This window comes from Solea solea, chromosome 10 (genome assembly GCF_958295425.1).
Source record: "Solea solea chromosome 10, fSolSol10.1, whole genome shotgun sequence".
NCBI classification, from domain to species: domain Eukaryota; kingdom Metazoa; phylum Chordata; class Actinopteri; order Pleuronectiformes; family Soleidae; genus Solea; species Solea solea.
The window spans coordinates 16,281,809-16,305,463 of record NC_081143.1 but is presented as its reverse complement, the minus strand read 5'-3'; the positions used below and the strand labels follow the sequence as shown (position 1 = coordinate 16,305,463).

At 39.1% G+C, this 23,655-nt stretch overlaps 4 protein-coding genes across 5 annotated transcripts; 2 read left to right on the top strand and 2 right to left on the bottom strand.

Moving 5' to 3' along the window:
* Positions 1-25: 25 nt before the first annotated feature.
* Positions 26-3,091, top strand: rhbdd2 (rhomboid domain containing 2). Its single transcript, XM_058640358.1, has one exon. The coding sequence runs from the start codon at positions 866-868 to the stop codon at positions 1,820-1,822; it is 957 nt and encodes a 318-aa protein (XP_058496341.1). The 5' UTR covers positions 26-865; the 3' UTR covers positions 1,823-3,091.
* On the bottom strand, positions 2,400-5,563 carry LOC131466841 (OCIA domain-containing protein 1). Of its 2 annotated transcripts, none has more exons than XM_058640359.1 (8): positions 5,351-5,563; positions 4,820-4,904; positions 4,659-4,712; positions 4,496-4,543; positions 3,999-4,128; positions 3,725-3,897; positions 2,717-2,887; positions 2,400-2,594 (listed from the first exon to the last, which is right to left on the bottom strand). In XM_058640359.1, exons 1-8 carry the CDS (start codon positions 5,417-5,419, stop codon positions 2,557-2,559), a joined length of 768 nt encoding a protein of 255 aa, XP_058496342.1. In that variant the 5' UTR covers positions 5,420-5,563; the 3' UTR covers positions 2,400-2,556. The 2 variants fall into 2 exon arrangements, with proteins under 2 accessions (XP_058496342.1, XP_058496343.1); XM_058640360.1 differs by having other exon boundaries at positions 4,828-4,904; positions 5,351-5,556.
* Positions 5,564-8,317: 2,754 nt separating this feature from the next.
* On the top strand, positions 8,318-18,829 carry slc34a2a (solute carrier family 34 member 2a). The gene is made up of 13 exons (XM_058641423.1): positions 8,318-8,423; positions 9,992-10,046; positions 10,128-10,229; positions 11,317-11,445; positions 12,061-12,204; positions 12,313-12,424; positions 12,878-13,070; positions 14,669-14,764; positions 14,868-14,988; positions 15,386-15,553; positions 15,651-15,767; positions 15,957-16,081; positions 16,814-18,829. Exons 1-13 carry the CDS (start codon positions 8,403-8,405, stop codon positions 17,360-17,362), a joined length of 1,932 nt encoding a protein of 643 aa, XP_058497406.1. The 5' UTR covers positions 8,318-8,402; the 3' UTR covers positions 17,363-18,829.
* Positions 18,830-21,084: 2,255 nt separating this feature from the next.
* Positions 21,085-22,683, bottom strand: bglapl (bone gamma-carboxyglutamate (gla) protein, like). The gene is made up of 4 exons (XM_058640892.1): positions 22,542-22,683; positions 22,097-22,453; positions 21,913-22,009; positions 21,085-21,787 (listed from the first exon to the last, which is right to left on the bottom strand). Exons 1-4 carry the CDS (start codon positions 22,600-22,602, stop codon positions 21,685-21,687), a joined length of 618 nt encoding a protein of 205 aa, XP_058496875.1. The 5' UTR covers positions 22,603-22,683; the 3' UTR covers positions 21,085-21,684.
* Positions 22,684-23,655: the final 972 nt, after the last annotated feature.

Sequence of the window (23,655 nt, the reverse complement as noted above, 5' to 3'; positions counted from 1 at the left end):
GTTCCTATATCAATTAAGGTCCTGCGTTTTACAAACATGTTGACGTATCATCAATAAAACAGACATTATTTGTTGCAGTGTTATTACATATTCAGGGGATTAAAATAGTTTACATCTGTCAACGTGGGGCTACAGTAGTGTGTTACTACTTTAAGATCAATAGAATTTACAGTGTACATCTGTAACAGTTGTATTGTCAGTATGCAAAAGCTTCAACATTTAAATACATACATACAAATCAAATTACAAATACATCAATTGCTTTCAACTTCAGTCCTTAAGTAAATGTTCTAAGAAATTTCCAATCATTGCTGCTATGAATGCAGCCCTGATGGAGTTACAGCCTGTGAATTGCCATACAGTTATAATACAAACGGAAGTTGTGCAAAGTTACCTTCAAAATAAGACGTGAACGCCGGCAAGTAGTGACAGTTGTTCGTCTTCTTAACCCAAAATGTCACAGGTTTTGCCGTTTTGTCTCAAGTATAACCTATATATATGGATATTTTGATTGTTCTCCACATTAGCGGAACATTTTTAATCAAAAGACTGCCACCGCGAGTCATTGTTTTATTTTTGTAAGGTTAGACCGGAAAAACACAAAAGTTAGCCTGTATAACTATAGCCCGTCTTGTTTAAACTTCTACCTTCTACCGTAAGAAACCACATAACGGGTGTTTACGTGTTGTCGAATAAAAATAAGTAAAAAAAATATGATTTACATTTTATCAGTCTACCAAGATAAGTGTAACGTAGCCTGGCGAATCTGGTGAGACAGTACTTCCTGTTTCGGAGGCGTGGAGACGAGTGAAGCGCCGTTGGTGTGTCTTAAATCTCCTCAACACTTGTGATACTATTAGGTAAAATGATAAAAACACATTACTTAAAGATGATGTTCCAGGTCGTCAAAGACTTAGTTCCGGTCGTCACCTGCGGAGTTTTAACAGTGATCCTGTCGTCGTGTGTTTTGTTTGGTATTCAAACGTACTTCAACTTAACCCAGGGGCTGTTCAGCGTCGGTGCCTCTGTCTTTCAACACGGGCACATCCACAAGCTTTTTATTCATCCTTTCTATCATAAAACCTTGGACCAGCTTCTCCTGCACGCCACAGCCCTGGTGTTCCTCAGTGGCAGCTTGGAGAAAGGTTTTGGCACGGTCCGGTTCCTTTTCGTCTTCTTCCTCCTCTCCACCACCACTGGCTTGTTGTACAGTTTTCTGGGTCTCATGGTCCCTGGCAGCAGCCACGCTGAAGGCTTGGTCCCTGTGGCTCTGGCCTGTGTGGCTCTGACTACAATGCACACCAAGATGGTTAAAGGATTCCTGTGTGGAGTCAGTTTCCCCACCATGGTTCTCCCCTGGTTGCTTCTCCTAATCATCACTGCCCTAGTTCCCCATTGTGTCCTTCCTTGTAACATCATTGCTGTCCTAGTTGGGTGGACATTTGGGAAAGGATGGTTCTCTCTCCTGAACATGTCCGAGGCCAGGGCTGAAGCTCTGGAGAAGAGGATGCCTTTCAGGTTGTTGAAGAGCATCAGTGGTGGCCTGTTTGTCCCTGCTTCCACAGAGGAAAGAAGGAAAAGTCTGCTTCCACGCATCACTCCAACACCTGGGTCCTACCCGGTCCAGGCTTATGCTCCATTATCCAGCATTAAAGCTACTGATACCATAACATATGAAGGCTGGCATAACTCAGCCAGTGCTCTGTCTGGTCCCACACCACCTCTCCATCTTCATGGACATGGGTCAACACATAGCTTTGGGCTAAATCATGGCCATAGCTGCAACCACAGCCACCATGCACATAGTCATGGTCAGCTTTAGTTATGTTCTCTCATATGGATGCTTTACAACACTCCACTAATATACAGATGAGCCCTATTTTAGTACTACTGCTGTATTTGCCACTCCTGAACAACAACAGTAACGGTTCACCAGCTGCATCTTCAGTTTTGGGAGTAAAATAAACTGTCAACTGTTAAGTAACCTCTGTACACAAGTTTAAAATTGTTTTTGGTTTTTTTATACATTGTCTTTTGCATTTTTTTTTCTTATTTTAAAAATTAAGATGTGTATATATAAACTTTAACATGGCATTATATCCTAGATAGAAACACTGCCATGTTAAATAAAGGACAAGGAATAATAAGATACTGGTGCAAAACAGATGGTATCCTGCTGATACCATAGTCAATTTTTTTTTATTGTTTGCTATTTTTGTTTTCTGTGACATTAAAAACAAAACAAGCTCATTTGTTTATATAAGTAGTGTGCTTTGAGAATGCAATTTGCACTGGAAAAGCAGTAAAATTAAGCACCAAAATTACATTTTGGTTGTGTTATTTACAATCAATGCTCCTGAATTATAATTTTTTTTAATATTGCAATCAATAACAAAGCACAGTGTTGGAGAGTTTAATTCAGCAAACAGTTTGGTTTAATTGACTCGTACTGATACCGGACTCATAGAGCTTGGCATGGCACCTGAGGCCTAGTCACACTTGAACAAAAGGGAGAGTGAGCTGCACATGTATTATCACATCAGTTCGGTAAAGGGCTCATTCCTCCCAGGCGTCTCCATAGATGTTCTTCTTCTCTGTAAGAAAAAGAAAAAACATTTTTTCACAGACTACTTGGAGCCGGTGCGCTCACACATCAATTCCTCAACTTTTTCTAATCACAGCATGTGTTTTACACATTTTTGCAGTCATACCCTACCATTTTTCTTGGGTCTTTCTCGTTCCTTCTCAGGTGTTGATTTGTGCAGTGTCTCCGCCTTCTGGGTGAGTGTGACTTCATAGTTTTCTCTGTTTTTGAGCCTCAGGTCCTCATAGAAGATATTAGGCTTCTTCTGAGACTCTTCCTCTTCCATGTATGACTGGGCTGAGGCTGATGGGAACAGAGACAGAGGTGATGGGATTCAAAGGGTGAACAAAAAATCTTCATACTAGCTATGTTTACATGTGCAAAATGTCTTCATTCTGAAACGATTTGTTCTGATTTTTCACATGCCTAGTGTTGTCTAATTCTGCCGAAGTGGAAGCAGAAAAGGCTTCACTTTTGCTTCTGTATTAAACAAATCCTTCATGTGTCTGCTCGTTGCCTCACTGTCCACTATCCAGCTAATTTCTCTGTGATTTTTGTATCTGTTCATTATTCTTTATCGGAAGGAAAATACAGAAGTAACAAAACAGAAACATGTCACATTTATGTGGATCTGACACGTGATATACAGTCTTCCCTTGTAAAATCCACACAGGCCTGAGGCAGAACAGGCTCCACTGTCATGTATGTTTCTGCAACACTGTCAATCAAAAACTGGTTCTGCCTTTTAGACAGTTCCTCCAATGATCATGCAGATCATTGCTCCATTGACTCTGTGAGAAGCTGAGCTTCCCTGGAAGTGAAATTTTTGCCACTTTGTCCAATCAGCATTAAGCTTACCGCAGTGAAAAAAACCTATTCTGTGCCATCCCATGTTGAACAATTGAAGCTGAGCTTCAATTGGTTTTAATGCAGAGGCTGCTACAGGAATATGAAAATCACGTAAGACCATCTGTCATCTGTGATAAACAGCTGATTCTGAATGAACTATTTGACATATTCTAATCAAAAGATTAAAGGGAGGGGAGTTTCCCTTGCTGTCTTAGAGCAATCACCACTGGTAGAATGTATGACCATTATTGCACAGTTTATCACAGTTCAAACAAGGGCTGTCAGGGGTACCTGGAGCACTGAAGTCATCTGCTTTGCTCGTTTGCACAGGTGGCTCTTGACTGAAGCCATATTCATTGTCTCTGGTGAAGCCAGACATCTGACTGGGTGCCTCTGCTGACTGAAACATGGGGTCAAATGACTCAGTGTCTGGGTCACTCATCTCTGACTGAGGACCTTTGGAACTATGGATAAAAACAAAAAACTTGTAAATGGGTGGAAGTTAAATACATACATGCAGTTTAAAAATAAAAATAAAAAATAAAAAAGTGTATGTGATGCTCACTATTGTTGAGGTGGTCCAGTCCTCTGTCTGAGAACTTCTCCCAGAGGGGAGTTCTCCAACCTCTTGAATTTCTCCTGGCATGTCTTCATATATGACATCTTCCCAGCCACGTAGCCACATAAGCCAGCAACTGGAAAGACAAATACAACTAAGCCATACAACTAATAAACACATACTAATAGAGACTAAAAATATATGACTGAAAGTTCTATGTATTAGCAATTAGCTGTTAAGGAGTCCATACAGCCTGTGTGTGTAATACTAAAGCATAGTAACTGATACCAGTAATTTGGGTTCCACTCTAGGTTTTAAGGGTTGTGCTATGGTGGCCTAAAGGTTTTACACAGTACTGTACAAAAGTTACACATTACATATTTAAGAGGGGTATGGATTTAGTCATTTTAGGGGCTGTAGTTTATGATAAAGGTGTTTTTAACAGTTAGGTCACCCATTGATATAAGAGTGTATATGTCTCAGTTCAACATTCACAAACTTACAGGCCAATTTTGGTAGAGATCCGAACCTTGGAGAAGCAGACAGTATCCCTACAATTTCGAACAGGAAAGTGATAATTAAACATTTAGTATGAGTTTGCATTTAATTAACTAGTATTTGATGGTTGGTTGATTAATTCTTCATTCACATTATGCATAGTATTACCTCTGGCAACTAGGGCCTGAGTGACAGCCATGCCAACCACAGAGAAAGGAACCGCTGTGAAAGAAGCATGTTGAGACAGAACAGAAGTCACACAGAATTTAAATCCCACCATGTACTTTAACAACAATACTGTGACTTGTACATGCAAGACATAAACTTACACCTGTACCAAAAGCTCTCCTGGTTGCATTGTTTAAACACTGCCTTCTCATCTTCTGTGGGGATGTAGTCCAAGCCTACTGGGAGCTGACAACAACACACACAACACACACTTCATCATTCTTGCTATTAGCCACACAAACAATAAATGCACAGACAAACTAATAAATATAATAAAAGGAATACTAATCATAACACTATCACAAACTACTTTCCATAATAATCATAAAATAAAGCAATATTTTTTATTCAGTCAAAAGTTTTTACAACATCAAAACAACAATTATACAAAAAATAATATAAGAATCAGCAAGAACAAAAATGCACAGAAGGGAGATCTAGTAAACGCCACAGTAATTTGTTTAACCATGAACTAAGTGGAGAGCAGTATGGAAAATCATATTGAAAAATTACAGTACTTAGCAAAAAATAAAATACAATAAGGGGATTTAACAGCAGTTCTATCTCCCAAAGTTAATGCTAACTAGCATGCTAACACGTTAGCACACAGTAAGCTGTGTGTGTGTGTGTACCTGTGCTCCTCTGCGCTGCTGCTGCTGCTGCTGCTGCTGCTCTGAATAACCTGGCGCGGTGGAGGACATGTTGACGACAACGTGTCTGCTTTCACTGTATGAGGAATAACGAACTGCAAAACACTGAATCCTTCAATGCACGGGACAGTGTCATTGCCACAGTTAACAGTGACACAACCTGGAAGTAAAAGAAAATATGGGGATTTGTATCTCAGGAGCTCAGGAGCAGCTCAGGAGGAGTTGTTCTCATTTATGATTGTCAGGCTAACACTGCACTGAATAACGGTGGTAAATTATTATTTTATATAACTACATATTACACAAATTACTGTTTTATTGGGGTTCAAAGTACTCCAAACAGAGCAAGCGCATACAGTAAGTTAAGCAGTTGAGCTTTAAACAGGATGTCTTATTTTGAAAGAGCTGGGGGTCATTGTGAAAGCATTGAAAAGCAGACTCCCGCCCCCTATTGGTCATAGGGGGCGGGAAATTATTTAATAAAATAAAACCACTCATTCCACGGCGTAACTGGCTTTATTACACATATTACACAGAAATACACAGGTGTAAATCTGCTTCATAAATATTAAGAAAATGCTTGTTTTTTGTCATGTTTATTTACATCAGTGGTTGATACACTGCCATCTCCACCATTATACTTCAAATGTGATATTTTGTGACTTCATTGTTTGAAATCCTTTACCCAAGTGACACCTAACAAACGAGTAGATGACAAATTAATATTGTGACACCATAGTGACTTGTTCCTCACACTATATGTGTGTGTGTGTGTGTGTGTGTGTGTGTGTGTGTGTATTTACTGTTTGTATTGTTTATAGTGGTTCTATTTCTGTTTGATAATATTTAATAATAGAATTGCCATTATGACTATAATGTGTGTCTAATATAAAGATATCAAGAAGTTACCCAAAAACAACAATTGTGTTGTAATAGCACTGTACGGTGTCTAGGTGATGCTGTTGCACTTGAGTATTGACTTAAACCTTCATGTTTGTACTCAAAACCCAGTGAAGCTGTGGGTTCAATAGCAGGTCCAGGGAGGAAGAGACAGAGAGGGACAAGATCCCAGTCAGAAGACATTTACTGATAAACATAAAAAAATAATAATGGTGTATTTTTTTTTCCTTTTAGTCATTAAGATGTCATTTATTGTGGTGTGTGTGACAGAGTATCTCCCCTAGTTTGAGTAAGCTGAGGTCCCTCCGAAGCATCAGCACAGTTGGGCTGATCACAGAATCACTGTGGGGTCATTTGGGCTGGTCAGATGTGGCATGTGACTGTCATCAGGTCCTTGTGGGTGCACTTGGAATGATGAGCACCTGGGTCATGTGCGTACCCCTCCAGTGCAATGTTTGAGTGAATATTATCAAACTTTTCAATTTCCAAAATACCAGTGTTGATTAATTCGCACTGCCCTTAATCAGTAAACATACACTCAGAGACTGCTACATTTGGTAAACCTTTCAATTGCTCGTTAACCAAGATATCTTATCAGCCAATCACATGGCAGCAGCTCTGCAGTGGCCGGTGAGTCATCACTCATCACTGATACAGAACTGTGTTTTCTAAACCGATAACTTGATACAACTGTTATATATCTGTTCCTGGTCTCTCTCTACTAACTCTACCTCACCTCCCTCTTGTCCTTTCCCGCTCCCCTTTCTGTCCCCCACCTCTCCTCTGTCCCCCATTTTTTATTTCACCCCAACCGGTGGAGGCAGATGGCTGCACATCTTTGAGTCTGTTTGGTTCTTTTAGAGATTACTTTCTGTTAAAAAGGGAGTTTTTTTTTCTCTCCACTGATGCCTAGTGCTTGCTCACTGTGTGAATTGTTGGATTTCTCTACTCACAATAATGTTGACTATGCACAGTGCCTTGAGATAATGTATGTTGTGATTTAGCCCTATACAAATAAAATTGAATTGAATTGAATTGAGTGTGGATATACAGTACAGTTGCCATGTTTTAGATTATTAAAAAAAAAACTCTTCGTAGTGTAATGCAATTATACAAATCAAAACACCACCAATTGCCGATTATATAGTTGAATCAAACACAGTGAACACCTCTCTAAAAGTGTTTCAATAAAAAACTGAACATTATAGATTTTATGGAAGTAAATTTAGTGCTGTGCCACTTTGGGCTGTAGCTCAGTGCAACTGAGTGTCACCAGTGTTAGGAAAGGGTCATGACCAGGATACATGAAGTTAAATAAAGGGCACTTCTGCATTTGGATGTAAAAGTCCAGTGATGGTGACAGACAGAGAGAGAGAGAAAGAGAGGGTGTTGGATTCCACCCTGTCCTCGCTTCACATTGTCAGGTCACAGCCTCCCACGGAAAAATTCAGCGCTCCATGACCCAGTCTGACGCTTCTCCTCAAACTTGACCATCACCATCAGTTTTGTCGGCCTAAAAGTAGCCTGTTGGTATCTTTAAATATTGATCGATGGGTAGCTGTATTAAGAGGATCAATATGCTGCAACCAAAATATCAACTGTGCGCCAAAAATAGAACATGCACACATACATTCAAGTGTTGTCTGATTGACACACTTCCTGTCTATGCCATCCCCCAATACCAACCACATGTGGTCTATCTGTGAGTGGAGCCATAATCCCTGTCACTCCTCTCCACTGAATCATCTCTGGCCCCACCATCTGGAGCAATCATCTCTCTGAGGCCTATGAGTGACAGACGCAATAGTGGTTTTTTTCTTCTTCTTCAGACGGACACAAAATAAGTGATTTTACAGGTTGACAACTGCAGGTGTAAGCAGACACTACTCCAGTCTTATCAGGTACTATGTGAGTTGGATTGCGACACAACTTTAAAGCGAGATTACACCAGAGTCAGGAAAGACTAATCAAGGTTAGAAAGGTGTGTCCGGCTTATCTGTGAGATGGAGGAGTTCCTGGTGATGTGAGTTCTGCACATCACCCTTCACGGATCCCCCACCCCCACCCACTTTTCTACTGCACCTGTGTGCAGGAGGGAGCATTTCTGAGCCTGACACTCAGGTGAGCTCACCATATGCGGATCACAAACTCACAGGTGAGTACAAGCATGGCTTCTTCCATCATTCTGCAGCACTGCCACTGTCATCTACTGAATGTTCCCATTTTGAATAAAATCAAAAGCTCGTGGGCCTGAAGGTAGATGAAATGCAAAATTGTATTAATACTAATGTATTAATGCTAACATTACATTATTATTATTATTATTATTATTATTATTATTATTATTATCATTTTATTATTATTAGTAATACCTGACATGGACAACTGACATTATTTGTAGTGTCTTTTTGTTTACAGTTGTAACAACCAGTGAATGTCTGAATTACTTTTATTTTAACCTATTTAGCTGGTTAATGTGTTGTAAAACAGGACTTTGGTGAAATAAGGTACATGAATAATAATAAAGTAACTTGAATATAAGTTAATAATGTTATACAATATTTATAATATAAGATCGCAGCATACTTTCAAATTACAAACTGTAGAGTTTTCCAATTGATTAATCTGGTTGTGTCATAGTGTTGTGTGAGTGTGAATGGAATTTTACTGCAGCTCCACCATGTGACAAAATCAATACTCTGTGTGTGTGTGTGTGTGTTTCTGGCATAAACACTGACCTTGTCAGGACCAATAGTCCTCATGGAGACCAAAACCAGGTCCTAATGAGGCACAACCTATTTCTGAGGATCGGGTTAAATTTAGGGCTAAGATTTTAATTGTGATTAGGGTTAGGCATTAACTTATTAGGGTTAAAGTTACAGCTGTGCGTGTGTGTGTGTGTGTGTGTGGACTCGTTTTTGTCACCTCTTTTTCTGTTTTAAAAACATACCTTTTCAGGACGAGCAGACCAAAACCTTATTTCAGAGGCTGGTCAGGATTAAGATGTGAATTAGAGTTAGCTTATGTTAGATTTTTACTGGCAATAGTTAGGGTAATGGAAAGGTTCTGTTTCAGGTTTAAAAATGAATTGAAGTCAATGTAGCGTCCCACCAAGAATAGTGTGTGTGTGTGTGTGTGTGTTCCAGGTATTACTCATGTTGTGGGGACCTAAATGTCTTTACACAGTCACATTATGGGGGATTGTCTTCTTTATGGGGACAAAAAACAAGTCCCCATAAGGTAAATGATTACATTTTAAGGTGAAGACATGTTGTATGGTTAGGTTGTGTGTGTGTGTGTGTGTGTGTGTGTGTGTGTGCGCGCATGTTTGGGGAATTAAGTCATCAGTTTATTTTGTGCGACATCACTAAACCTTGTCAACATTAAGCAAATAAGATAACTTTGTTATATGTTTTAATGCTAGAGTCACAGTTTGGGTGAGCCAACACATTTTCTTAGGGTTAGGGTTTGAATTTCTGTAAGTTTGAATCACCATTATGAAGCGTCGCTAACCTTTAGGCTGGCACCCGTAATAGGACTTCATTACTGTGTACATTCAACAAGTTTGTGATCGAAAAACAGTGGCCTTCACCTTCACTTCCACGCAGCCCCTAGAAACAAATTCTCTGTGAAATAGAGATCAGAGATAGAACGTCAGAAACAAATACACAAAATCTTTTTTTAAACCTTTTATAATGTATTTCTTGTATTTTTTTCTCCAAGCAAATGGCTCAACACAATGAAAACCACAATGGGAGACGTGAAAATGAAAACAAAGGTATTTTCATATCATATGAAATATCAAATATACAGTGTAAATCTGTACAGAAAACGTTTTGAGACTTTTTGTTTGCCTTAGGGGTCAAAGCCACTTCCACTGTCTCTTTGGTTGAGGAGGAGCCACGGGACACAGACCCGTGGGACCTGCCAGAGCTGAAGGACACTGGGGTCCCATGGTCAGGTGAGCAGTGAATAATTTACACCGACTGATGAATCATACGCATAGTTTACTATCCATCATTCTAATTGTAATAATAACAGATTAAAAACACAAGACAAGAATCAAAATAGCACATAAAACAAATGATAAAACAATGATACATGGATAAGAGCAACATAAAGAAAACAAATAATAATAATAAAAAAAAAAAAAATATATATATAAGACGTTTAGTTAGTAAAAGTAAGTTCTAGGTTCACTGGGTTGTTGTCTGAACTAAAGGCCTGGTCACCCTTGGTCCCCATCTGTGGAAAAGCTAACAGTGTCTTATCTGAAGATAAAGATGAGTGCTGATTTAGAAGATCCTTACCCTTATCCTTGGTATTGGAAAAAAAAACATTTATTAAACACAGGAAATCTGATATGAAATATGATACTTATCATAATGCATGTGTGATGACTGAAAAACAATATATATATATATATATATATATATATATATATTTATTGTGGTTGATTATTGATTCTTTGTCTCAATTAAAGTCATTAAGACAATTGTGTTCCATCACATGAATGTGAAAGTTTGATTCGTCTTAATGTTAATGTTGTAATGTTGTAAAAACAAACACTTCTACAGGCAGAGATCGCTTTCTAATCAAAGGCTTTATTGCCTCGTTTAATGGCCAATAAAACTGTGTAACCTGTAATATTGATCTGATTATTTATAAAGTACCAAGGTCATAAATAATAATGTGAGATAGATAGTAGTGAGATAAATGGCTGAGTGACTCACTGACACGGGGCAAACGAGTGTAAAAGCTGTAAAGAGTGACTAATCTAGTGTGACAGTAATATCTGTCTTTATTTATGATTATATTAACATAAGGATTTAATGTCTGATATGTGCAGAGGATAGGGCATTTATTAATTTACCTACTGAAGACGAATATACAATTGCGTTGCCATTTTCTTTTAACAGGCAAAATCTCAACAGTGCAGCTGTGTTTTTCCATAATCTGCTTGCAAATGATGATATCATTTTTATGATAAATAAATATAGTTAATAAAAAATTTCTCTCCCCCACACACACTTTGTGTACTTTGTCAGCTTTGGATACCAAAGCAAAGGTGCTGAAAATCCTGGTGTCAGTGGGGAAGTTCGTCCTGTTGCTGGGTTTCCTATACTTGTTCATCTGCTCCCTCGACATCCTCAGCTCAGCTTTCCAGCTTGTTGGAGGTAAACGTACAAACATCTCAACTGCATTGATGGGTGGATGCAATAATGCACATAGAGCAGGGATGTCAAACTCAATAACAGAGGGGGCCGAAATTAAAAACTGAGTGTGCCATTTGAGGTCAAATAACCATAACCTCTGAACAAATAATTTTCCATTGTCCTTTTCCATCTGTCTTTCCTAATTTTCCTCTGCTGTATTTCAGATGAACAGCACAAACAGTCCTGTAGTCACATGTATTTCAGCCAATAATTTGTTGTACTCTATTTTTACTCAATGCACAAAGCTAAAAGAGAGGAAGCCAAATGCAACTGAGGGGCTGTGCTTATAACCCCACTCTGGTTCACGGCTCTTTGTTTTCAAAGTCCATATTTAATTTGTTTATTTATTTTATTGGGGAGGTAACTTGATAAGTGTCGAACTAATCAGTGAGTCAGTGGAAAAAAACCTGGAAAGACCGAACATTATCTTGTGGGCCAAATATAATTGCACCAGATCAGTGGTAAACAGTGATTTTATATTGTGTAATTGTGTTTTAAAGGAAAAACTATGTGAACAAACACTAAAGAAATATTTGAAAAACAACACATACATGTTTCTCTCGTCGTTTCATCCAGGTAAAACCGCAGGTGATATCTTCAAGGACAACGTAGTTTTGTCCAACCCACTGGCAGGTTTGGTCATCGGTGTTCTGGTCACGCTGCTGGTGCAGAGCTCGTCCACGTCCTCCTCCATAGTGGTCAGCATGGTCTCCTCTGGATGTGAGTGAGACACACAACATGCACACATCGAACATACAATGTGTGTGGGAATGATACTGGTGTGGAGGAGAAGGTGGATAAAACAGAAACCTCAATGTGCTTTGGCAGTGCTAACGGTCCAGTTGGCTGTTCCTATCATCATGGGTACAAACATTGGGACGTCCGTCACCAACACACTTGTGGCAATGACGCAGGTTGGAGACCGCAGCACATTTAGAAGGTAATCATTTCTGCAGTTCACTAAGTACTGTATAACGCACAATAAAATCTTAAAAAGCCTCATGTTCAGTGAATAATAAGAACAGGAGGAGCCGACATGACCCTGATAAATTAAATCTTTATTGTTGTAGCAATCAGGTAATTAGCCTGCAATAAAATATACTCATTAATTTGATAACAACAAGAATGGACATACCCTCATACATTTGTGCACTGGTAGCAAAGTTCAACATCAAGTGCATCGGAGAATGACATTCAGAGTGTTTGAAGTACTTACTTTCATTTTTTTCCCATTAGCCAAGAGAAAAGTTACAGCCCCTATTGTGTAATCCCTCAAATTAAACCCCTCCATTATTTATGACTACCTATTAATAATCATGTTTACCTGAATAATTACAACCAAAGGTCATTTCACTTCGCATTTATCTACCTCCTTTAATGATGCACCCTGCAGGGCGTTTGCAGGAGCCACAGTGCACGACTTCTTCAACTGGCTGTCTGTTATCGTGCTGCTGCCTCTGGAAGTGGCCAGTGGTTATTTGTACGAAGTCACTAAGCTCATCATTGACTCCTTTAAAATCCAGAGTGGAGAGGCCCCAGAGCTGTTAAACGTGATCACGGATCCCCTCACAGAGTCCATTATTATGGTAAAGTGGTTCAGTCATTGTGATGAATAACTCTGATAACTGTCATTATGGGAAAACTATCATTCATTTACTGTTGTTAATTGTTAACTCTTGGTACTCACATGGCGCGGATCTGTGCCACAGGTGCACCCTGGGTAAATTGCAGTGGAAATAATACACTACTCTTACAGACACCCTAGGGGTGTGTGTTTATAGGTCACATCTTCGGGCTTTAAAAAATGCATTGTTTCATCTTCTTATATGTTGTTGAGTCAAAGCTATGATTGAGTAGTGATAATTGCACACAAGTCACAAAATAGACAATTTTCTTCTATTTTTGTAAGAAAAAAAAAGAAATGTGACGTATTTCCAAATTTCACAAATTCTTAATTTCAGTACTTCAGTACTGTGTTTACATAGTTGGATGAAAATGGAAACAAAAATCATGCCATCAGATAGATTGTGCTGAAAAAAAAAAGGATTTAAGAGGGTACTTACTCTAAGGGTTAACAAGAGCCCACTGGTGAAACAGAGTTGAGAAGTTAGGAAACAGGGGACCTTTAACACTATGACACGTCACAAGGGATTGACACATTATCAATGCTGACTTTGTTGAGTATGCCACTGTTTCCTTGAACCAGCCTTGAGTGGGACCTGCCACTCCCTGTCATTAATGACCCAGATGCTGCCGACTGGGACAGAAGCAAAAAACACATTTTAGCCCCTTAACAAAAGTCTCACCAAATAAAATCTATACGGTTGTATTAAGGATATGTTCAGCAACCTTTTCTGGTATGCAAAGTCTGTAAATTATTTTCTCCCCAAACCAAAGTCCATAGAGAAAATCAATGATTTCACATTACAGCAAACAGGTGTTTTAAGTCACTGCTTCTTCTCCAACACAATTTCATTATGTGTTATGTGACTTTTTTTTTAAAAATAATCTTTAGCACATAACTCGGCGCTCGTGTCACAGTGAGCTGAAAACACAGAGTTTCTCTGTGGACTTTGGTGTGAGATAGAAACAATATCGCAGACATAAACAGGCATAGATTTTATGAGGTGAGCCTAAATCCTGCTGGCAGCCATCATGTTCTCTGTGAAAGCAAGAGTCCAGGTTCCAGGGTGGTTCATGGAAATGGCAGCACACTTGACAAAGTCAGCACTGACAATGTGCAACTATCTCATTTAACCACACTTCAAAACACCTGCAACGTCTCCTCAAAGACTAACACAGACTTAAGTTAAGACAAAGACTTAACATAGGATGAGCATAGGCATCATCGCTGTATACAGTACACGAGCCATGATGTAAATGCTTAACCTATTTAAATCTAAATGATTTTCTAACTAATCTTTAAAAAGGACCATTTAGAAGCTGAGCTAAGCTTCAGGGTTGATTCTATCAAAATTACCACCAACAATCACAATATTTTAATTGACCACATGGGATGTATTTTGTGCCATTTAGCCATTTGTCTTCTACTCAGTTGGCTGTATTGCTTCCAAAGTTCACTGTCCAGTGTGTATACTGAGAGATAAGATGCTCTTGTATAATATATATTGTCTTCATTTTGTTAGACATGTCTGGACACTCTGTCTCTTTCCCTTTGACTCAGTTGGACAGTAAGGTCCTTAGTGGTATTGCCACTGGAGACCCCGAAGCCCGGAATATGAGTCTGATCAAGAGATGGTGCAAAACGTTTACCAACACGGTAAGACTAAAACATGTCAGATAAATAATAAAAGAAAATATCAAACACATCACAATTCAAAATTCTTAATTCTTAATTACCGAACTGCCGCTGTGTTTTTCAGACCCTAAGGAACGTCACGGTTCCTGGTCCAGAGAACTGCACCTCGCCAGTGCTCTGCTGGGTCGATGGCAACTACACGTTTACACTGAAGAACATTTCTGAAACATACAATCTGCAGAAATGTAAGACCACAATTCTCTGAATTTTTTTTAAATATCTGTATGAATGAATTCATGTACTTCAGATCTTTGTGAAGTACTTTTTCCCTTGAGAGGCCAGAAATAATGAATTCATACCATTTTTTTTTTCACCTATCCAAGGTAGGTTTATTAATTCCCATGGGGAAATTCGTCCTCTGCATTTTATCCAACTTCTACTAGGAACCTTCCTACAGCCCACTGAGCAGCACCCAGGGACCAATTCCAGGTTGAATGTCAGTGTCTTTGGTCAGGGGAAACTGACAGGAGCATTACCCAAACACACAGTCTGATGGTCTAACAGAAAGTGGAACACCCGGAGAAAAACACCACACAAACACGGAGAAAACATGCAATATTTGTATTTTCCATGTGTTCTCAGGTAAACACCTCTTTGTGAATGTAAATCTTTCTGACCTGGCAGTGGGTCTGATCCTGCTGGCCCTCTCTCTACTGGTGCTCTGCTCCTGTCTGATCCTCATTGTCAAGCTGCTCAACTCCATGCTTAAGGGGCAGGTGGCTGTAGTCATCAAGACAATCATCAACACAGGTGAGCAGCAACAATCAGACGCAGCGGAACTGGTCTGTAATAGATGAATATTTCATTGTTGTTTACGTGTGCATGTTTGTTTTCTGTGTGTGCGCAGATTTCCCATTTCCATTCGGTTGGGTCACTGGTTACATTGCCATCTTAGTTGGAGCTGGAATGACCTTCATTGTGCAGAGCAGCTCAGTCTTCACGTCTGCTATTACTCCACTTGTTGGTAAGTTAAATTCTCATTCCCTCCAATTAGTCTATTATTTTTCCATGTTGTTTTTGTTGTCGCTGTTCCTAAGTGTCACAAATGTTTCTACGGCAGGACAAATACAAATTTGAGTCACTTTAAATGCAGCTTTATGTCTTAATAACAAACAAGTGTGTAAATGTATATGTGTGTTCTTTGTTTGACTAGGTATTGGTGTCATCAGCATAGAGAGAGCATACCCACTGTCTCTGGGCTCAAATATCGGCACGACCACCACAGCCATCCTGGCAGCCATGGCCAGTCCTGGAGAAACACTGGCTAACTCTCTACAGGTCAGTGATTCACATGGAAACATGCACAAATGTTCAATTCACAAGTAAGTCCAAGGGTATTTAGTGCAACTTAAAGTTCTATGGTTGACCGAAAAATGTAATCGTCTAGTATTATCTCCTATTGTTTTTTTTCTTCTGTTTCCTGTAATAAAGTTATTTAAAGTTGTTTGAATCACATGTAATTTCAGATGTACTGTAGATGAAATGAGAATAAAGAAAATAATACCAGTTAAATGGGTTGTCTACATTACTAATTATTACTTATGAAAAACAATGTTCAAAGGAACATTAAACATTTTCATTACCTTTATTTTATAAATATATAGTCCTCTCTGTGAGCATTTTTTTAATTTTTACTTCTCCTTTATTTAACCAGATAAAAGACCCATTGAGATCAAGATCTCCTTCACAAGGGTGACCTGGTCAAGAAAGGCAGCAGCACACATAGTTACATAAAAAACAGGAAGGCAGCAACTACAATACAAACATGGAAATACAAAAGTACAACTAGACAAACATAAAATGCAAGAGTTGTGGTCACAGTAACAATTTAAGAACACAGGCACTGTCCAATGGATTTCTGTTGCCTAGATAGATAGCGTAGATCACTCACATGTACTATATCATTTATTTTTACAGATAGATTTTTTATTATTTTATTGTACAATAAGAAAAAAAATACTGACTAAAACAGACCAAGTTTTTTTTTTTTTTTTTTCTTGATTCCTGCAGATTGCCCTTGTGCACTTCCTGTTCAACATCTCTGGCATCCTCCTGTGGTATCCGATTCCCTTCATGCGCATCCCCATCCGGTTGGCTAAAGGTCTGGGCAACATCACCGCCTCCTACCGCTGGTTTGCTGCAGTCTACATCCTCTGCTGCTTTTTCGTTTTTCCACTCTTAGTCTTCAGCCTGTCGCTGGCTGGCTGGCAGGTACTGGTGGGTGTGGGTGTACCTATAATCGTCATAGTGATCTTCATCATAGTGATCAACATTATACAGAAACGGAAACCCGGGTGTTTGCCCGCAGTACTGCGTTCCTGGGATTTCCTCCCACTCTGGGCTCATTCCCTCGCTCCCTGGGACAAAGTGGTGGGTGTGTGTACCGCCAAATGCTGCTGCTGCTGCAAATGCTGCCAACTTGCTGCTGAGGACCTGGAACACAGTAGGAAAGAAAACACACACCGAGAAATGTATGATAACCCTGCAATGAGTGCAGAGAAAGAGGTCGAAAATGAGATTCAGGCAGATCTAAATATTCAGAAGATGACCAAGCTTTGAGAGTTTGTACATTCATGGCACATGAGCCATTCTGGAACAGTTTCCACTATATTTATCTTAAAACTTCTTCATATAGATTGTTTAGTGTAAGATAGGAAATGGTTGTAGAAGGATTTCTAATTTATAAGGCAAACACTGTATGTTTAAGGTCCAGTGTGTAACATTTAGGAGGATCTATTGGCAGAAATGTAATAAACTACCCATCAGTATGTGTGCATACAAATGTATAATTGCTTAAAAAATATTCATAGCCTAAATATATATACGGTTACGTCCCTGTAAAGTCCATCTGATGAGGGGAGTAACAATGCATAACTAACCTCAGTTATTTATTTTAAAACGAGAAAGCGAATAAAAAGTTTATTCACAATCAATTACCAGAATGTAAACTTAAAGCCAGCTGCTCCAAAAGTAGCTGATCGGCCTACGAGAGCGGGAAAGACACCATTAACTTAAACAGCCAGATCAAACCCAGCTTAAACCACCAAAGTTAAAATACACGCTTTGTCCACAGGAGAAAGTATCACACATACCGTGAACAAAGGGTAAGAAAAAGGTTGAGTAGAGAAAACACACAGCTTCCTAAGCTGCATAGTGAAATACAACACTTAGTGGCTCGCAGGCTATCAGCATGGCTCGAAAGAGGCCCGGCACAGCTTATTCTTAGCTTTTTATCTCCACAGCTTGACTGTTGAATTGGAGGCACCTGTGGAACAGGCAGAATGGGCGGTCCCACAAAGCACACAGCAAACACAGGAATAGGGATATCCCACACAGCACCCTGGCATGTAACATAAGCCTTTAATGTGAACATAAATGCAAGGGCTTTGCTTTACAGAGATCGCCATCGTGCAGCACCAAGTGTGCGTTTCATGGAAATAGAAGCTTATCTACCTTTCTGGTGTGTGAGGGCCACTGTAGATCCCTGGTGTGCATTCAAAAAGTAGTTGTCTGCAATTTCACCATTAGATTTTTTCTTTAAGTCTTACACACTGGACCAAATGGGCTTTAAAGGGTAACATGGCAATATTATCTACATAATTCTATACATATTTTTGGCATGTATTTGAGAGTCAGGTCCAATAGAGTGGAACAATGCAAAGCAAAGTGTCTGACCAGCACATGCTGTTTGGTTGGATTATACTATGTGCTATGTGAATACTTAAATATGTATATGATCAGACCTGGCAGAGCACAGGCTTGTTGGAACATTTGTTTTGTATTTTTACAGACAAAAGAAAATCTTTCTTTGACTGTGTATAAGACACGTTGACATCCTCAACACATCGTTTTATGGTGTAAAAATTTTTTTATTTTGTGATTGAGATGGATAATTGTATTCAAGGAATATATGTAGATCGAAATGAGATGAATGTACATCTAACTTAATGTTTTTAACCGCTAATGTTTACTGTTGCTTTGTATATTATTTCCCCTTGATACCAATATAAAATAATATATAAACGATTGAAAGTACATCACTTTTTTCTTGCCGATTGAAACGTTTGAGAATCTTAACTGTTTGTTGTTCTTTGACTGGCACATAATGTCTTGTTGACCCTGCGTGTCATGAGGAGAAAATATTTAATGGTCTCTTATCAGTCTTATCTAAAGATTTTTCTGACAGTGTGGTGGGTGGAAAAACTATGATGATACCAGGAAGTACCATAGTTTTTTTTTTTATCATAGTCCAGGAGTTTTGCTTTTTCGTCATCATTCTTTTGCATTTTCAATTAAAATTGTTAACATTTGGTATATTTTGTAAGAGACTGGGACAAAAAGGCAGTGTCCACTGCTGTGACGACCACTACCGTCACATGTCAGCAAGTGAGCCATGTGCAAAGATGGATTATCAATATGTCTATACTGAGGGCACACAATTGTGCCAAACAACCATGAGACATTTCTCACATGATTATGACATATATCTCAGGTTTATTTCACAGAAGTTTTGCTGACAAAAGTGGTTTAGCCCACTTTTGTAAAAACACCCTAGAAATGTATCATTAGAATATTTGGGGCATTGAAGTGGGTTATGTTATTCATTTTTTTGTTTGAAATGACTTGAATGTGTTGTTTGGAAAAGGAAGTCAATGTAGCATCACAAATTCTTACATATAAACTATGAATATATCACACTTAAATGGTAAATGTTGAGGGGAAATATCTAAAATCTATCAGAATAGATCATTACATTAGAACATTTGATGTTGATGTCATGTTAATGTCGTTGCACAACCACATAGGCTGCGTGTGTCAGGGTGTGTCTCAGCCATCGCTGCTCAGTGTACACACACGCACATACACAGTCTGGTTTCCATGGCTTCAGAGGACATCACATTGACTTACATTAATTTCCCAGAGACTCACTCTAACTTTAACCATAATTACTACTGGCTGATCCCTAACATTAACCTTTTAACCTAACCCTAACCTCATCCTAACCATTCGACATGTCTTCACTTTAGAATGTAATAATTTATGTTATGGGGACTTGCTTTTTGTCCCCATAATGAAGACAAGTCCCTATAATGTGACTATGTAAACAGATTTGATTCCCCACAACATAAATGACACACACACACAAACAGCATTTTTAGTTAGGACACTCATAGACTCATAGTGTATTCCCTAGCTCATTAGCCTAACCTTAATCATTATAAAATGCCAAAGCCCTGACCTTTAACCTGACTGAACTCATAAAAGAGCCCTTTAAATGAAATATAGTTTTCAATTTGACCTCACAGCCTACACACACACCCACACACACACGCACACACACGCTTCTCAGGTGTCAGGTGTACTGTAAACCCTTAATAATCTTATCTGGTGTTATGGTGTGGCTGTTTTCAAACTTTGACAATCTTTTACTGACTTGTGACATTCACATTCCACACTGCCTCGCTGTACCACCACATAAGGCTATATAATGTTTATGATGGGGGAAATATTCAGTCATGACAGTCAGCACACTAGTTTGTAATGTCTGTATGTAATAAGTTCATTTCTTTACCTAATTATTGGGTTGGGTGTTAGTTTTGAGTTAAACCACTCACATGACCCCTGAAAGTATTTTATTTGCCTGCCACTGTGTCTAATCTCTGTCTCTACTACTACTACTAGGAGATATTAATCTTATTCTCCAAATCCTAATCTTAATCTCCCTTCACTCCTCCACTTCATATCACCCGCTGCACTCAATAACATCTTTAAAACCTGAAAATGAATCTTTTTTTTTTTTGTCAGGTAATAGAACTTCTGACTTCTGGGCTACAATCTGTCTCCCTGACCAACACTGACATCTAGTGGTGAATATGAGAACACCACACAGGGGAAAAAGATGCTTTACCTGCATTAGGGCTGCAACTAACTATTATTTTCATAATTGATTAATCTGTCGATTATTTTCTCGATTAATCGAGTAATCATTTGGTCCATAGAATGTCAGAAAATGTTGTTTTGTCCAAAAACCAAAAAGCTTTAATCATTCTTTTGTTATACGGAGCAAAGAACCCAGAAAATCCTCACATTTAAGAAGCTGAGAAATCAGAACACTTGTTATAATTCCTTAAAAACGCTCAAACCGATTAATCGATTATCAAAATAGTTGGCGATTTATTTAGTAGTCGAATCATAATCGATTAATAAACAAATTGTTTCAGCGCTAACTTATATGGTGCGTGTTTTAAACATGGAAGCTGATGGATGATACGAAAGGACAATTTGACAAAACAAAATAATTTATTATTTCTGAACTCAAGCAATTTGTGATTACAGTCATTACAGATAACTGTTATTTTAGATGTTTTACAACTACTGTACATTACTGCCACTACTACTATCATCAATACATCACTACTCACCAGAACTACGACTATTACAACTGAAGCATGATATAAAAACTACATAAAACATACATATACAATACATTTGCACTTGTAGCACCATTTCTTTTCTTTCTTTCTTTCTTTCTTTCTTTCTTTCTTTCTTTCTTTCTTTTTGGATTATACTATAGACCAGAAGAATAATTTCAATGTATCTGGGCCACTGTATACTTCACAGGCTTGTGTTTCCATGTGCCTCTCTCTGAAGCCTGGAAGATGCATTTTCATCCAGGATCAATGAGGCCTGCCATATATATGTGCAAAGATTTGTGCCTTTTTTATGGAAAAAAACAAATCTCTTTCTAGCATCATAACACTTTCCCGAACCCATTCTTGTGATTGTCTTCCACCTCTTTGGATTAAGGGGTTTATTGCACAATTTGATTAGTAAAGGACAAAGAAAATAATCCACATGTCGAGAGAAACAAGTCTTTTAAATTAGAATGGAACAGGTCCATAGAAGGCGGTGTAGGCAGCAACAATACCCGCAGTGTCAGCCATCTCGTCACAGGCAACGTTCACCTCACACACCTCCCTCAGACTGGATGGCAGAGGAAAGAAATAAAGTAATTTAAGTTGCATATGCTTTGCTGAACTGTGCTTTTTAGAGGAATCAACATGACATGACAGCACAACATTAAATGAGTTGTTCAAAAAAAAGTGTACCTTTCCATCTGCAGAGGGCTGAGGGTTCCTGCTGGAACTGCTCTTCTTCTCCTCAGGAGAACAGAAGCCAGGTCTCTCTTCATAATCACAGGAGATGCTGAAGGGACATGGGAGTTTTGTTGTTGAAAATGTTTACGATGAAAACATGCAAAATAATCTATCTGTAAAAAAAGAAAAAGCATACCCTCAGTGCTGGCTGACTCTGATGAAGAAGAGGAGGATGAAGAAGAAGAAGAAGAGGCAGAGGAGTCTGCAGCAGAATCGGACTCAGAGGAGGAGGACTCTGAGGAAGAGGACTCAGTAGACTCCGATGACTCGGAGGATTCTGAGGAAGATGACGAATCAGAGTTTGAGCTTGAGTTAGAGTCAGACGCAGACGAGTCAGAGGAAGAGTTGGAGTCGGATGCTGAGGATGAGTCTGAGTTGGACTCAGAGGAGGAGGAAGAGTCTGAAGCAGAGGATGAGGCGTCAGTAGGATCAGCAGGTGCAGCTTCGGCAGCTGTGTCAGCATCAGGGTCCACAACCACCTCTGGTTCCACTGCTGAAAATCAAAGAAAATAACACTCAAAAACACACTCAAAAACACCAGTGATTACAAAGCAATGATGATGAGGGGAGACTGTTCTTACCTCCCATAGACCAGCACACTGACAGAAGGGCGCAGATGGCGAGGAGAGTCAGACTCTTCATGATGCCTTGTTTCTGGCTCGAGACAAGTTACTTGTTTGTCTTTGCTGTGCTTTGACAGGTTTCTGTTTCTTTCCCCAAAAACTGAGGTGATTATATACAGTAGTCCACATCCTGTGTCAGACCAGACCCACACAGAGATAAAACTCTGATTGGATGAGGAATCAGATGTCAACATTTCCGCTTCCACTTGTCATGAAAGCTGCCCTTAACACCCACGCTGCCTCTGGCACTGACTCCACAAAACTCTTTCACCCGCTCAGAAACTTAAGCCACAAACATTTTTGGTGCTCATCTCTAAGTGCGGTACATGGTATTGTATATGTAGACCTATGCACGTATGTAGGAATGTAAAGCATGCAAACAGGACACTGAAGAATGAAAACACACTCAAATAAGAAAACATTCACAAGAACTAATATGACCTGTAGCTTAATCTCAAATTTAACCAACAAATTGACATCTTAAAATACTTTCTTCCTGGCTGTTGGAAAACTTTTATTTATTTTTTTTCATATGTCACACATTCTCTGTCAATCATTCTCTGAGTTTTTTTATATATATATATATATATATGCTTGTCTTGTTTACCAACCCCTTCAAATTCCATTCACTCCTCACCCCTCATCACTGGAGTATATATAATGAAATAGACGCACAGGAATCCAAACTGGCAGTGTGACTGATTTCTATTTTTCTAATTTCTTGGAATTGGATTTTAATCAGAGAGACCTACTGCACGGTTTCCACATTCTAGCATCAAGGTTGCCAGTTCTGCCGTTGCTGTTATGTTACTGTACTCTTTGCCCCAGATGTGATCTCCCACCCCCACAAACCTCAAACTATAGTCTGAGCGGACCACAAGCTACTAATCGAGTGACACGAAACAGCAGTCAGCCTCATTACGCGACAGCGCTTAATTAGAGTGTTGCACAGTCCCACCAGAACCACAGTCAGTCACTATTTACAGATCCATCTCGGTCCAGGTCCCCGGCCAGAGCCAGGAACGGCCATGGCTTACCAACAGCAACCAGTGGCCCAACACACAGCCTCGGT

Excerpts from the sequence above, each read along its gene's own strand:
- rhbdd2 (XM_058640358.1), top strand. The coding sequence starts at position 866 with ATGATAAAAACACATTACTTAAAGATGATGTTCCAGGTCGTCAAAGAC.
- LOC131466841 (XM_058640359.1), bottom strand. The coding sequence starts at position 5,419 with ATGTCCTCCACCGCGCCAGGTTATTCAGAGCAGCAGCAGCAGCAGCAG. Across the intron at positions 4,905-5,350 it reads AGCAGCGCAGAGGAGCACAG|CTCCCAGTAGGCTTGGACTA; the intron begins GTACACACACAC and ends TGTTGTTGTCAG. Across the intron at positions 4,713-4,819 it reads GGAGAGCTTTTGGTACAGGT|CGGTTCCTTTCTCTGTGGTT; the intron begins GTAAGTTTATGT and ends CTTCTTTCACAG.
- slc34a2a (XM_058641423.1), top strand. The coding sequence starts at position 8,403 with ATGCGGATCACAAACTCACAG. Across the intron at positions 10,230-11,316 it reads CACTGGGGTCCCATGGTCAG|CTTTGGATACCAAAGCAAAG; the intron begins GTGAGCAGTGAA and ends GTACTTTGTCAG. Across the intron at positions 14,765-14,867 it reads GCAAAACGTTTACCAACACG|ACCCTAAGGAACGTCACGGT; the intron begins GTAAGACTAAAA and ends TGTGTTTTTCAG.
- bglapl (XM_058640892.1), bottom strand. The coding sequence starts at position 22,602 with ATGAAGAGTCTGACTCTCCTCGCCATCTGCGCCCTTCTGTCAGTGTGC. Across the intron at positions 22,454-22,541 it reads AGTGTGCTGGTCTATGGGAG|CAGTGGAACCAGAGGTGGTT; the intron begins GTAAGAACAGTC and ends TTTGATTTTCAG. Across the intron at positions 22,010-22,096 it reads AGAGTCAGCCAGCACTGAGG|CATCTCCTGTGATTATGAAG; the intron begins GTATGCTTTTTC and ends ATGTCCCTTCAG.